The following is a 16,326-nucleotide window of genomic DNA, read 5'->3' on the forward strand; positions in this document are numbered from 1 at the left end:
ACTACGGGACACTTTGTAGACCGACTCTTGGAGGGATATTGCCATGTTTCCATTCAGTCAAGAAAGCCATGGCAAGCTTACCACCACCGAGTTTGGGGAGTGAAGGAATAAAAGTCCATCCATCCATCCATCCATCCATCCATCCATCCATCCATCCCCCGACAACAGGCTCCTAGGATCATTCGGGTGCTCAAACCCCTCCACCACGTTAAGGTGGGGGTTCCAGGTACAAATTATTTTTGATATTATTGACATCTATATTATACTATTAGTGCAAAGGATGTCGAAATGAAAGCTCTCACACTGCAGGACGATAAAGATTAAGGATTAAGTAAATGCTGTTACTTGAGGTCAGGTCGTGACGATTAGATGAATCACCATGGTTACCCCTGAAGCACAAAATCCTTTGCAAAAGTCTATTGCAGGCGAGACTATATATATACACTGACTTTAAGAGCATAAGAAATGCGTTAAACTCAATGGGGAATTAACTCAAGCGCTCGCGTCAGTAACCCCCGCGCCGTGCCCCCCAAAGGACCCTTTACTTTAGAGCAGCAGTGTATAATTATCTGGACCAATCAGCGGCCGTGTTAAAATGATCCCCAGGTGTTTAGGGGGGTAATCAGGTCATGGATGTGTAAGGCCTTGTGCGTCGGACTCGGCGGGTTCTCTGCATGCAAATGATTGGTCTGCAGGGAAGCAGTGCAATAACGGAACAGAACGGGCACATCTCTGCATCCTAAATCACACGGCCAATAATCACAGCATGCACTGTTTACGTAATGAAAACAATCAAGCCAAGGCCATGAACGGAACATGCACTTCGTTTATGCATTTGCATCTCCATGTAGCCACAACGGCCAGTCGCATTTGTTCTATTTGTTGGCATTTTAATTGCTTTAAGGTACTTCTTCTTTTTTTTTCAGAATCTTAGAGATCCCAGTGATCGCAGTCGACTCCTCAGGCAGGCTGTTAGTGACCCAACTTCTACAGATTTCACCTGTTACCTGCCCCCTCAGTGTTAGCCTTAACAAGTGATACCTCATTTGAAAGCCAAGACCTTCGAGTTTCTTAAAATATGTGTGAAATCTTTGTGAGTGAAACACAACTTACACCACATTTGCCGTTCCAAACCCTAGCTCCCTGATCAGAAGGGACAGCAAGTAACAGTTTAAGCCTTAAACACGTCATTAGGACAAAGTGTATAGGCTAATGTACACCACCAACAAACTACTTTTACTTGGACTGTTAAAACTACTGCGTGCGCCTTTTGGCCAGTGTATCCTTCCTTTTTCCTTGTCTTATTAAGCTGTTGTCCTGTTGCTGTTGACCATCCTTCATGCGCCGAGCCAGAGTAGTTGAGAGCTCAGGGTCAAACCATAAAAACACAAAGATCACACAAGCAATCAGCAGCACTGTCAGAGGCGCCATGCATCAGCACACTATAGTACAGACGCTGTGTTTGTGTAACAGGAGGGGGGGGGCGAGCCGTCCGCACCAGACAGGCCCTGGGTAAGTGGAGCAGTGCCTTATATTAAGACAGACATCAGCTGACCTCAGAGGTGAAGCTGTTCCAAGTGTGGAGAGATGGAGCCCCGTAAACAAGCCTCTTCAGAGCCGGTCGAAACAGGTGATCTATAAGTGTGTGTTTCTGTATCTTAATCAGGGGATTTGGGTATAATTTCATTTTATTGTAATTCTAAACTTAATTTATCTATAGCCTGTACATCTTGAAGGTCATTTAATTGTACCGCAATTTAGTTTTTAACATATTTGGTTGGGCCAAAGAGAACACTGCGATTCGTCTTAAAAACTGAAGGGACAGGCGTTTTAAAATGACGTTGTTGAACTCCTGTTGAACCAGCCTTTATTTTTTGCAGGTATGTAATAGCCTCCTAAGGAAGACTGCACACCTGGGAGGAGACAGGTGCGTAAAAATGCAAAGCGTTGCAGCAGCAATAAATGTCTTAAGAGTGAGATAGGTATATTTACCCCAGGTATACAATGCCCCAGTTTGCACATTAGAGTTTTTTCCCCCAGAATCTATATGACACTCCCAAACCATTTATATACAGTATCAGTCCAGATGAATTCCCCTTGAAAACCTATGCTAATGGAGATCTCTTGAAGGCTCATTTCTGTGTAGCGTCTTCCTTCCTTCCATTCAAATTCAGCTAATTAGTACAAAACATTTTCTTGACTGTAGTTTTAATAGATCTTTTAGTTTTTTTTATTTGGCAGTTACAATTAAATTATAAATCACACATCAAATCACTACACAGGACGTCATATGATCTTCCAACTTAGACGCTCCTTTCCACGTACAGCACATACACCTGAAATGCAAATCATATTAAAAAATAATGCATGGTTTCACTTCATATCACTTCTCCTCACCTGCCACTTCCTGTTCCCATCGTTACATTAAGTTGCCCAGGGCCAGTGCACTGATCAGCATCAGTGAGAGTGACCAGCAGGGAGCACTGCAGGACGCTGGGTGAGAGACAGAAGACGGTAATTAAACTGTCACGGGTACAACGCCGAGAGACAATGATGGATGAAGCGCCTCCGCTCACCCCTCAGACTCAGGACCGTGGAGTTCTCCTGCATGGTGACCAGGTTGAGGGCAGTGCAGGTGTAGTTTCCTACGCTGTCCAAGCCCAGGCTCTCTATGACGTACACGGAGCTGTTCACTTGGGTGTCGTTACCGTTGAGGGTCCAGCTAAAGAGGGCAGGAGGGATGGAGTCGGCAGTGCACCGCAGATCCACCCTATGACCAGGGGAGGCCGATGGTGGGCCGATGATGGAGACGTTATGGGGACCATCTATGCAGGAAATGAACATGAGTGTATAATTCTGCAGGGATTTAGTTGCCATAAACAATATTTTGTTATCGATCTACCTTCCATATGACTCAACCAGTTATCATTTTGTCCAGCCCTCACCACTACTATGCCATGTCCTTTTGGCGATCAAGTCTGTAATATTACTCGATATGCTCCAAATCGATGTGTTTACTTTTCTTTCTTTACAAATGCACATCATCTAAATTGAATCGACCTGTCTAACCACACGGCTCCCCTAAACAACTGCACAGATTTGGTGTTTATGCTCGGAGTCTGCAAATACATTCGGGGCCTTCCATTCACACTTCCAATCTTCACATAATTCCCCCTTGGAGCAAACTGAGAGAGCAAACGTTTTATCTCCAAATGCCTGCCCTTTTATTAAGTGGCTATTGTCCAGAGCCATCTTAACCTGTCGTCCAAAAGAGCCAAGATGATTCACCGCAACCTTTGCAACAAATAAGGACAGTAAACGCTGTACTTACAGTTGACGCTGAGGTCGTACTCTGCGGACACGGAGCTGACGGGGTTGCTGACTTGACATTTGTAGCGTCCGTTGCTGGAGCTGTGGACTGGTTGGATGTAGACGATTTTGTTGTTGATGGAGAAGCTGACTCGGTCGTCCGGGCGGAGGGGCTGGCCGTCTTTGGTCCACACTCTGGTGCTGATGGAGCCCGAGGCCTCACAGGTCAGGTTAGTGAAGGTTTTATCTTCTATCAGGACCAGAGCAGGGCTATGGATTGCAGCTCCTGACACCAGCACTGGGGAAGGTAAGGAAGGTCATGGTTTCTGTATTTTGTCAGGTTTTATAGATTTACATCATTGTTGCATACAATACTTTTTTTTTTTTTAATTTACTCAAGAAATTAAAACAAAAACACTGCATGCATGTGGTACTCCGGATGCTCTTATCCTTGGTACATTCCTTTCGAAAACTTGACACTGTGACCTACCAAATACAGTGAGTGCAGCGCTGCCTTGTTTCTGCAGTTCTCCGTCTGGTATGACGGTCACGGTGTACTCCCCGCTGTCCTCTGGCACCAGGCTGCGTAGCTCCAGGCCTCCGGTCGTGCGGTCCAGGGAGATGCGGCTGGCGTAGCCCGGCGCAGTCACGTTGGTGCTGGTGGAGGTGATGATGTTGACGCCTTTGAAGCTCCAGCTCACCGAGAGGAAGGGTTTCTCCGGAGGACTGAGGCTGGTTTTGAACAGCACTTTGCCCCCTACCGCTCCATTCAGGGGGCCGGCCGGTAAGATCCCCTCACCGACACTTAGTCCTGGGCAGAGTAAAATCTCTATTACAAGAAAGAATCGGTGTCTAAACGCTCTACACAGGCCATTGTTTCAAAAACGGCAGAATTTGCTATTACACTGTAAATCTGCTTTGTTTTGACCTGACTGATCTATGGTTAATACATCTGTCAACTAGTGCATGAAAAATGTTTTGCCATGTTACTAAATACCAGTAAAATGATTGTTAATTATAGCATCTGCAGGAGGAAGCGGACCCAGTCAATAGTTAAAAATGAGCTTTCTGTTTGGAGATTTCCATTAAAAAAGATGTCTTTCTTATAGAGTAGAATTAGAATTAGGCTTCATAAAATTCCTGAAAGCCAAAGTGGATGAAAACTAAAGAGATAATGATAATCACAATAATGATCATAAATGAGCCAGACCAAAGTTTGAGTTGATTAACTGCACAGCCCTTGTGAACGCAATCTATTAGATAAAAATGAAGTGAAAATAATTAAAAGTCGATTAATTGCACAGTCCCAGTGAGTGCAACCTATTAGATTAAAAGTGATCAAAGTGAATTAAGATACCATACCTAACAGCGTCAAAAGCAAAGCGAATGGGAGCATCTTCTGTCAGGGAGGGTTACGGGAGTTTTCTAAACCTAAATCTGGAAGGGTCAGGGGTGTCTCCGGTGCTTTTATTGTCCCACGCCCACTGCACAGAAGCCAGTGCATTTCCTCCCACAGCAAGGAGAAGCACAACTACTGGCTATTGTTTACGATACTGCTCTGCATATACTGCTAAATGCCCCTAAGTCTGGAACGGTGAGTCATTAGGGTCGTTTAGATGCGCTTCACTCCAATAGTTCACCCACGATTGATAAAGTCAAATAACTGATGTCTTACATAAAGCAGTAATAATTGTTTTTTCACCCAATCTGCAAATAACTACAGCAGTGGTATAAATATCTAAATATGCCCTGATCCAGAAAAAGTAACAAAAGTAGCAAGTTACAAAAATATATTTCCTTTTCAGTAGCTAAGGAATGTAACATGTTACTTACACAAAATACCAGAATATATTAGTCATTACAATTCAAGTAGCTCGAGTTACAAGAGCGTTTAATTGTATGAACGAGAAAATGAAGCAGTAAAAAAGTAGTAAAATTACTGAATAAAACTTTTTTTTTTTTCTTTTGCCATTTCCGACCATCTGCTTTTTACCGGATGAGTTAAAGTTGGGGAATGTTGATTTATAATGGAGCAGAATTGAGGAAAAAGAACTGCCAGTGTAAGAGATTATGATTAATATTAGTTTGCATGGTACTAATTTTCATAAAAGCGTCTTTTATTTTTGAAAAGATACTGTGGTACTTCTGTACTCTCTGTGCTCTTGGTTTTTATTTCCCCATTTGCAGATTGATAATCAGATGAAGGGACGTTGAAGAGGAGCCTTCGTTCTGAGGGGTTTCAGGTCTGTTTACTTGACTTTTATGAGGGCTAAGTGAGTGGTTTTGGTCCTTGTTTTTATGAGGTTTTGTTTGAGAGGAGATGCGGTGAAACGTGGCATTCTTTGTGGAGGAGGATCAAAGCGGCTCGGGACGGCGCTCAGCCCATTCAGACGGCATTACGAATACATCACACACCGCACTGTCTCTATATAATCAGATATATTTCCTACCGTGGCCTGCGCGCCTCACTCTGCCGGAGATATGGCTTTATCACATGACGCATGGCCCCGTGAAGGAGACAGCACATAGATGTAATAGACCATAAAACAATGTGGTAATAGATACGTGTCATTCTGTTTGATGTGTGACAATGAATGAATCATGTGAAGTATGCTGCCAGTGGAAGCTGAGTTACTGCAAAAGAGTATGACAGTGTATGAGCCTGGGATACATATGGCTAATTAATAAGTGCTTAGGTTTGGGGGTTAGGGCATTGAAGATGGACCAGGGGCGGGCAACATCGGGAAGTGTGCCATATCCGGCCCCCAGCATGTGTCCTCCAACCGCTCACAAATGTATTACCACCTTTAAAGGTGCTATATGCGACTTTAGAAGGGGAAAAAGAAAAATCTTAGTATTTGGGTATATTTGACCTTTTAGTGACTCAGTGGCTTAATAGGAGCAGCGCGGCACCTTTGCTTTCCCTCACCGTGGCCTTTATGACACTCCAGGATCAGTTGCTTTTATGGTTTCGTACCAGAAACTGGCCAGAAACCCCTAAACAATGGATTCTGGAAAGCAAAGGTGCCATGAATGCCACTGAGTCACTAAAAGGTCAAATATACACAAATATTAAGTTGCATAGTGCACCTTTAAGCTCTCCAGAAATACTGAAAATAGGGTCATTTATTTTCTTTTTTTAAATTACTGCAGACGACCCCAGGACACTGCATTTAGTCTACACAATATTTCTACACAATATTGTATTGTTGTGTTGTTGTGACTTAGGACCATATCTGTAAAGTAGTAAAAATAATTAGCCCGACATGTATCACACCTGCTTACACCTGCTGTCGGCATTGATATAGGGAAGTGTGGGTGAAGTGTCTTGCCCAAGGACACAGCATCGGTATGCACTGCTGGTAGAAGATTGAAGTAACAATGTCTCGACCAACTGAGCAAATTCCTCTACAGATCAAAGACATCAACATCTACCGAAAGGCCTCAATAAAAGAAAAGAAAAAATAGACTTTCGTGTGAACCTTTATCACTACTGATTTAACTCAACAGTGTTTCATTCAGGTTATGGGCGCTACCATTATCAAAGAGTTCACTTTGGATAACCTAATGGAACAAATACAAATGTATAGTCAACACTTCGGGTACAAGCTAAACACACATAAAACAGAGGCTATGATGATCGGAGCGGTGGATAATGAAACTAAGAGTACATTTAATTTGAAATGGGACTGTGACCATGTAAAGTACCTGGGGGCATATATACCAAAAAGCATGCAATATTTAATAATCATTATAAGAAACTAGTTAACTAATAAACTAGTCAGTCATACATTACAATGGAAAGAGCAATAGTAATCAACGTTAAGGTAAAATGGGAAGAAGAGTTTCGTAAACAAATAACTGAAAATGAGTGGGAACAGGTTTGTGCTGGAGTCAATAAACCCATGGGTTCCTTATTTTGGAGCGAGTTCCCTTGAAAAATAGTTATGAGATACTTATTGACTCCAGAAGGTGTGAGTAAATATAAAACGGCAAACAGCAAATGTTGGGGGAAAATGTTAATTACACACATATTTCCAATACTTGTAAAATAATATAACCTTACTGGAAAATATTATATTACGAAAAGTTCCAATAAATACAATTTTAGACGAAAAGTATATTATTAACATTCTTAGAATTACAGCTTTAAAGATCATAACTAAAGAGTGGAAAAGAGTAATCCACTGGATATTAAAAACATGATTAATATTGAACAAGAAGTAAAAAAAAAGAAGATAACTCACAAAATAAGGAATATGGACAATGAGTTTGGCAAAAAATGGTTTATAGAAGAAATGGACAGTACACATTGATTATGCAGCGGCTGTTGATTATATTGTTATTAGGCCGTATTTTTGTTAAAGGGGTTCAATAAATGGAGAAGAGAAGAGAAAAACATGGCTGAACCTTAGAACAGTGTTACAAATGTATAGTGTAAAGATCATTCGAATAGATATAAATAATAATATAAAAACAAGCATGTGCAGTAGGCCAGGATTAGTGGGAGTGTGTTTGGGAGTGCTGGTGAGGGACGACTGGGGCTGCAGCCCAGTGTGGCATGTTTGCATGCATGGTTCGCATGTGGCATGTGTGTGTAAACAGTGGTACAAAAGACAATCTAAACTAAAACTCTTTCCTCATTGTTATTTTATGACTGTTTTTTTTGTTTGTTTTTGTTTCGTATTTTTGTGTGTTTTTTTGTATATAAATTATGGCATATTTGTTTAAAAAATTTTAAAATGAAAAAAAGGTCTCTCTCACATGGTCTTTGAAGGTGCATTATGAAACTTTTCTATGCAAATTTTTTTTTTGTGCTAATGCATATTTGACCCAGTGGCCGTCTGGGTGGTTAGAATGGCGCCTTTACTGTATCATTAGAGTGGCCTATATGACGCTCCAGGACCGATTCAATTGTTGTTGTTTTTTAGAGTTTTTGGCAGGTTTTTCCCTCCTGATGGACCCTCTCACCAGAAAACAAAACAACTGATCTTGGATTGTTGTAGAGGCCTACATGATCGAAAGTAAAGGGCCTATGCTAATCACCCATACAGCGGATGGGTCACAGAAGGTCAATTATGCATAAATATCAAGTTTGTTTCCATATGAAAAGTTCCATAATGTATCTTTAAAAAAACAGTATTTTTGAGACATTAAATAAATCTTTTAGTAACATCAACAGGCTAAAACAAACGTACAGTATAATGCATGGTTGTTTCAGATTTACTGCTCATAACTCTCCAAGTGTTGTAAAGGGTCACACAAATATACATGCAAAAATATTTATTTAAACAAAGGCATTCTGTATTTGACATTCCTCTAACCTTATCTTAAGAAAGCCTTTTACAAGCTCTTAACTGGCCATTAGCCAATTCTGCAAATGTAGCCAACTTTATGTCACTATTGTAATGTAAACACAATGAGGCAACTGTGGTCAACTGATACTTCACCCAGAACTAAACAAACACTCAGTTGTCTTTGCAGTAGTTTTCATTTTCTCATTTTGCATAGAAATTGTAGCTTTGACATTCTGCAGTTCTTCTAAACACATCAAAATGAAATAGGCTCCACGTACAAGAGGAACATTTCGCTCCTAAAGTGTTTTTCTGCTTCCTTGAATCTTGGCAAAGAACAAGAACATTTTGATAGTATCAGAAATGTTGAAGACTAAAGGTGAAACGTGTTCTCTATGGATAAATGCTGTGAATTGTTTTGTTTACACAGTGTTCTGAGGCAGAAGGAGTTATATGATTATCTCTGATAGATAAAAGCTATTGATCTTTGTTTATGTGTGTCGGGCTGGTCGAGCTCTGACCTCTCTGCTGTTTCTAACTCTTATCAGAGAGAGAGAAGCTACTGCCATATCTTATCTCTTAAATAGACACCTTATCAAGTCAATCCCTATTTAATTCTCCTACCTGATTTGCATTTGTTGCATTGAATGGAATGTGAATTATAAACATCATAGGAAAGGCCTTTGGCACTGTAATAACTAGGATGGAACTACCATGGTACCTATGGGGATAGTGGGGGGCAGAGGGAGTATTTCATTCTGCAGCTCAGTTTCCATATTATTCGAAATACTTCCAGAGTTTTCGTGCAATTTGCCTTCTTCATACTAGGTCAGGGTTTGGATTAACCAGGTTACCATGACATTTCTGTAAATAGCATGTTATTACCCCAGGTGTAAGTTTGCTGGCTGGCAAGATGATTTTTTTCCTCATCCAACCTTGGAGCCTCCCCACAGTGACCACTTATTTCTAACACTATCGTACCTCAAGGAGTTTTTTTTTTAGGTCTATATGATTAAACACTCTAACACATGTTTAATCACGATTGGGCGCAATTACATTTCTCAAAATTATCTTAGGGACAAGAAGATATATGCTTCAGGGCTGGATTTGGCTCACTGCCCCGTACTACACGTTTGGTACCACACTATCCTCGTGCCATGCTATAAATTAAAGTACTCCCCTTGTTTCTTTCTCTTCACTCAGCAGCATTGTTCACCCAGTTTGCCCTCTCTTTGATCAGCGAACCAGACCAACCCCTCACCTTGCCTGCCCTTGGCCCAGCGCTCGTCCCATCAATGATTCACTCGTGCAGTAATTGGCCGATTGTGGCACAACGATAACATCAGGCGAACAAGGCATCAGAACAACTCCAGCAGATGTAGCCGTGATGAACTGTCGCAGAATATCTACATTACACAGCATCGTAAATAACAAAGTCCATTTATTTTCACACCACGAGCATCGTAAAGTATTTATTTCGCACATAAATTATGAACTCAGATGAACAGTTATTGGGCCCACAAATAATAATTAACAAGGGAGGAGATGAGGTGCGATTTTCCATTTGATTAAGTGCCGACCCTTGGAGCGTTTGAGAGAAATAAATAAACATAAAGATTTGAGACAAGACTAAGCCCAGTAAAACTGCGCTATAAAAAGTTGCGATGTACAGTACAGTAAACGTTACTGGGAGACGTTGTGATAGCCCACATGCTAAACCCATACTGTAGAGGCAATTGTTTGTTTTACGCCATATAAACCTGGAATGGAGCCGTGAGATATAGTCAGTAAAACAGATAAGTTCATTTATGAGAGAATGGTTCTATAAAAAAGCAAAAGATTTATGTTTTAGTCTTTGCTTGAGGTCAAACGATAGGGATTTGTCTGAGCTGATGCTGATACTTAAACTCCAGAGCAGCTGACAGCCTTTGAGCTCTGCTTATACTTTGGGGCCAATATGAAGTGCAAATTTGAAGCAAAATATTTTAGGGTAAAGTAAAAATGTTGGGTACGCCTACATTTTTCCCTTTCTGGTGAAACTCAGAAATTTAGAATATCGTGCAAAAGTTCATTCATTTCTGTTATTCAACTTAAACTGTGAAACTAGTATATGATGGACTTATTACACGCAAATTGAGATACCTATATATATACAATTTTGAAAATGGCCTATATGCCATAATCATCAAAATTATAATGAACAAAGGCCTGACATATGTCACTTTGCATGTCATGAGTCTATATCATATATTTACAATGTGAAATGGGTGCGTGTATCACATTTTAAGTTGAATTACAGAAATGAATGAACTTTTGAACGACGGAGTTTCACCTGTATGTGCACCAGGACGTCATTTAGGTGTTCTACTTGAAAACACTCAAAAACACAAAAGAGGTAATTGCCAATAATTCAATATTACTTTCACGATCTATGTTGTTTGGCACTTCAATTAACTATGACTTTAAATCTTTGATAAAACCATTTGAGAATGAACTTGAAAGAAATCAAACTGCATTATTATTTTGAGCTAACTCTCTCCCAGAAAAACAGGAAGATTATTACTGTTTTTCAAAGTTACACTTCGCTCTACACGATGAGGAGCCGACTGCTGCAACCAGAGAAAGAAAAAAAAAATACATTGACACAGTGCATTTGCTTCACAAAAGTATAATAATCTTTTGTTATACATTTTTAATGCGACGCAGTGAGGATAATATGAGTAGCAAGGTTATGAAAAAGTAAAATAAAATGAAGTGTTCAAAGTAGTGATAGTCACATACTGTAAAAGTTGAGCCTGAACAATAGCTGATAATCTATTGATCTGTTCTTTAGTTTTGTCGGTAGCTTTAATCCCAGCCACAATTTGAACTTGATCTAGAAACAATCTTGTTCTTCATAGAGGAAAAAAATTACGTCAACAATACATTGATAGACTCTTACAATATGTTTGGATAATAAAAAAAAAAAAAGGCTAAAGCTTCAGAGTGTAGTTTTCTCCGTCTGGTCTTGATTTCCCTTTTTCTGCAGAGGCAAACACTCAGATTAGAAAAGACGGCACAATAGTAGACACCCTTGCGCCGCCCTGCTCTTACAAGATGTGAAAACACAGAAGATCTCACTGACCTTTAAGGGGACAGCGTACAAGTCGCTCTGTTCTGGCCGTGTGATCTTATAGATATCACAGTACTGCGGCTCCTTCACGCTCTGCTTTTCTACAGACACAGAGCACATGCAAAGCTCAAGCAAAGGACGCAACAAAACAATAGCGCCGAATTGCGATCGATGCAAACCTTTTAGATGCGCTGGATAATTGCTGTTTAGCCTGAATGACAACGTGAGGAACATGAGGAAAAAGTCAGTTTTATGATGTAATTACAGTGACATGGCCCATTATGCGAGCGAGCATTAATGTGCTTTCTACCTTTTTCTATTTTTTATGCAGAACACAAGCGTCGCGCACAGTATTGCAATCAGGAGACAAGCTCCCGCTGTTATAAGTATAGCCTTCACAACCACAGCTGTACTGGCGCAGTTTGAAAAGTCTGCAAAACAGGAAAAAAAAAAAACCCACATTTGTAATTTACCTTCTTGCCACACATGTATGCATAATTACTTTTGTCCACGACCTTGAACTTTCAACTCGTGGCTGGCTGTCTGACTGCGACTCGTAGCCAGGTTGACCGCGGTGCAGGCGTAGGTCCCGCTGTCTGACTCTCGTGCCGACCGGATGACGTAGATGGGGCTCTGGTCGCCGGTGGGATTCCCGTTGAAGTGCCAGGCGTACCGGGCCGAGGGCACGGATTCGGTGGAGCAGTGGAGCGCGGTGAAATCTCCGGCGCGCACCGAGCCGGGGCCGACCACGGTCGTCCTGTCAGGCCCATCTGTAACACGGAGAGGAGCGATCCCCGCTGAAGCGCTTTTCACAATCAATATGCGATGTAAACAGGGTGTAGTCTTGTTAGGGAGCATATACGCTACACCACTGCTGCGGAGGTGGGAATAACATTTGAGACCGCGGAGATCTCTTGACATACGAGAGACCGTGCTGCACTGAGGATGCACGAAAACAACAATGTTTTTTACAACATCGTGCCTCTCAACTTCATTGCACGGACAGAATGTGCTGTGTGTGAAGATATGGTTGTGTAGGCTCTCAGGAGGCCAGGGGTTTTCCATCGTAGTACAACTGAATATTGTCAACTGGACTGAGTAGATAGATTTAAGGAGGTTTTGCTTCTATCATAACACGATTCTTTTTTCACCCTGGTAGTGGTCATAGCCTGAACTGTAGTGGGGCCTTGGACATAATTTGTTGCCACTGGGCTATATTCCCAGATCACAGGAGCAGCAGGGCAGTGTTAATTGAACTTGGGAACTAACAGCTCTCAGTTTTTCCCCAGCCTGAAACAAAGTCTATATTAATGAGGGAAAGTGTTTTAGTACTAGCAGGAATAGGTGGGGCTATGGCAGCCCTGATTTCTCCTCTCTGAAGTGGGAAGAGATTAAATAGCTTTGTAGCGTTCATAGTATCTATGAACGCTATCTATTTGTGTTACTAGAATAACTTTCAAGGTTGAAGTCTCTCAGCTGCTCTTTCATCCAAGGTGTGGCCAGTGTGATGCACCTGACAGGTACATCGCACTGACCACGCCCCCTCCCACTCGGGGGGGGGGGCGGCGGCTATTTGGTCAAAGTTGATGGTGTCAGTTCTCCATTTTCTGATTTTGATGGCTTCTTTTATCCGCTTGAATTTGTTGGCTTCAGATCCGGTGACCCATGTCTCACTCCATAATGGGATTATTTATTTTACAGTGATCGGAAATAGCCGATTTGAAATTCTTGACACTTGACACAAAAATTGACACTTCACCACACGTTGGTGATACTTCTGTGGACGGCTTGCAGATTGCGGCTGAAGCATGTAAAGGTAAAATAACTAAATATCTCTAATCCTAGTGTCTGACTAAATGAACCTTGAAAGTTATAAGAGGTAAGACTACAAGAGTGTGAAGAACTTCTGAAGATAAAAACGAAATGTTCTCTTCTCAATCATTATCTTCAATCAGAATAGTGTGAAAAGTTTGAGAACCACCGCTGTAGTATATAGAGGGTAGATGAAATGAAAAAAGGAGGGTGTCAGCCAAGCTCACCTCCATCATGTTCAACACCTCCCACCCACTGCACGGGACTGTAGAGGAGCTGTGCAGCTCTCTCAGTGGCAGACTGAGACACCCTCAGTGCAGGATGGAGCGCTACCGCAAAGCCTTCATCCCCACTGCTGTCAGACTGTACAATAAGACTGTAAAGTAACATGTGCAATAATCTTTGTATCAGCTGCACTTTATTAACTCTTCTTCTTGAACGCCGACTGTAAACAAGTGAATTTCTCCTTTGTGAGATCAATAAAGGTTTATCTTATCTTATCTTATCTTAAATGATTTGCTTTGACTTGGATTGTTGAAGGTTCCGTTTTGAATGAAAATGATGAAGGGAAGTGCATTCCCTGCTATATATTTGGAGTACGTAAGTGAGTGTTTTAATCTCATTGCAGTCATGTTTCTCAAAACCATCTCGGGAGCCATAGGGTACATACTGTACGTGGTGGAGCCTGACATCACAGCGGACTCTATCAGCGAGTATCCTTGTAGCACTTGTTATCCATTAAATTTATTCTACAGACAGGGTGAGCAGCACGGAGTAAACAAATCAGACAGGCAATCCCCATTTGTACAAAGTGAACAAACTTTCCGTAACCTCGGGCACCATCTTGATTTGAAAAAGGGAATTTGGCCAATAGGAAAATTCCCTTCGTCGCGACTGAGCGCCGGTGCAAATATGAGTGGCCTTTGGGAGCACTGAGGGAGAGGAAAGGCTGTGGGCGGCTGAGGGACCGCTGGGAGGTCCTCTGTATCGAATATTAATGTAAACTCACGTTGGACGAACAGTGGGAGAGGCTGGCTCAGTTGGGAGCTCACTCCGTTTGACACGTTGCATCTGAACGGCCCCCGGTCGTATCTGCTCACATTCAGTACGGTGAAAGAGGCGCCTCCGTCAGTGAAGTGGACTCTGTCGCTGGACGTAACTTCAACAGTGCCGTTTAACCAGAGGAAAGACAGAGAGGAGCCAGAGGCAAAGCAGGACAGGCTCACAGAACTGCTGTACTCCATCATCACTGAGAGGTTTGATGCCACTTCCACAGTGTGTATCGGCTCTGCAGGCGAATGTCATGCACAAAAGTATCGTTATCATGGACTTCTGTGCCTATTACAGCAATCCAACCTTACCTTGTACAAAAATAGTTGAAGTGTGTGATGCTGCGTATCTGAGAGTTTTGTTGTTATGGGCCTGGCAGCTGTAGTTACCACTAAAATCGACATTCACGTTCTGTAGCTGGAGCTCTGGCTTAGTGTACGAAAGCAAGCTGCCGTTAACAAACCAAAGCACTTGCGCTGGTGGTTTGGAGTCAGCCATGCAAGAAAATGTCACATTTGCACCTCCTTGATGGTACTGTTGTGGCGGGAATTGCTTCATGTTGACGTTCTCCGGACCATCTGTACAAATGAATGCAAAGAAATGAGTTGCATTCACGGATTGAAGCAGGCGTAAATGGCAGAGAAAATTAACTAGTCATGGTTGTCATTTATCGGATGTGTATGTCACTGGTTTCACACATGTAACACAATTCTGCAAAATTAAACAGCAAGGCGCGCAATAAAAAGCAAATTAGCGTCAACCACTCATGCCGTGATGGTTGTAATAATCATGAATCACGGAGCACATTTTTATGCAAATGGTGTCAAACCCACGGGCAGACGGTACATGCGGCGGGGCAACTCACAGCTGACAGAGAGGAGCAGGGCATCGCTGGTGCCATTACTGAAATGATTAAAGGCGCGACACAGGTAAGGGCCCTGGTCAAAGTGGGTCGCGTTAATTATGGTGAGAGAGGAGCCGTCGTCAGTGAGGTGGACCCTGCCGCCAGCTGTGAGCTCGGAGCTGCCGTTGAACCACTGGAATGATGGGAAGGACCCGGAGCAGGAGCAGGAGAGAGTCACAGAACTGTTGAACTCAACCAAGTCCGTGCTGCTGGGAGTTATGACCACGTCGGCAATGTTCGCTACAGAGAGAGAGAGGCAAAAAAGTTCAGCTTAGTTAAGTACTAGGGATAAGGGTATTATACTCTTGATTTTGCATAAGAGCATTAACATTTGAGAGAAAAAAACTACAGCATAAGTGGGTTTGAAACATATTAAATCCTACTGCAGATGGATTATTTTGTTGTTTTAAATCAAAGGTGCATTATGCAACTTTTTATGTGGGGAAAAAAATATATATTTGTGTGTATATGACCTTGCAGTGACCCTACGGCTGCATGAGTGGTCAGCATGGCGCCTTTGCCTTCCATCAAAGTGGTCTCTAGGACGCTCCAGGATCAGTTGTTTGGAAGGTTTTCACTGCAGATGGACCCTCTCCCCAGAAAACCTAACAAAACAATTGATGCCGGAGAGTTGTAGAGACCACTGTGATCGAAAGTAAAGGCGCCATGCTGACCACTCATACAGCCGGTCACTGCAAGGTCAAATCAGCGCATATATCAACTTTTTTCCCCACATAAATAGCTGCATAATGCACCTTTAAATAAATAATTCTAGCCTTTGAATTTTGCTAAATGCAACCATTCAAATTGCTATTTAATTTCAATTGCAGATAATTATCCAGCTC

The 16,326-nt window shown here is 42.0% G+C and overlaps 1 protein-coding gene and 1 long non-coding RNA gene across 2 annotated transcripts; both read right to left on the minus strand.

Moving 5' to 3' along the window:
• Positions 1-2,397: 2,397 nt before the first annotated feature.
• LOC306966740 (cell adhesion molecule CEACAM6-like) lies at positions 2,398-9,379 on the minus strand (the record flags this gene model as incomplete). The annotated part of the gene is made up of 5 exons (XM_079561555.1): positions 2,398-2,493; positions 2,577-2,825; positions 3,332-3,607; positions 3,800-4,120; positions 9,325-9,379. The coding sequence occupies 5 exons, from the start codon at positions 9,377-9,379 to the stop codon at positions 2,420-2,422; spliced, it is 975 nt and encodes a 324-aa protein (XP_079417681.1). The 3' UTR covers positions 2,398-2,419.
• A 2,348-nt stretch (positions 9,380-11,727) lies between these two features.
• Positions 11,728-14,626, minus strand: LOC306967099. The gene is made up of 5 exons (XR_013793165.1): positions 14,537-14,626; positions 12,231-12,485; positions 12,026-12,146; positions 11,895-11,926; positions 11,728-11,816 (listed from the first exon to the last, which is right to left on the minus strand). It is a non-coding gene; the product is annotated as an uncharacterized lncRNA (long non-coding RNA).
• Between the last annotated feature and the right edge of the window lie 1,700 nt (positions 14,627-16,326).

The sequence above is a fragment of the Gobius niger genome, assembly GCF_951799975.1.
Source record: "Gobius niger genome assembly, chromosome: 8".
NCBI lineage: Eukaryota > Metazoa > Chordata > Actinopteri > Gobiiformes > Gobiidae > Gobius > Gobius niger.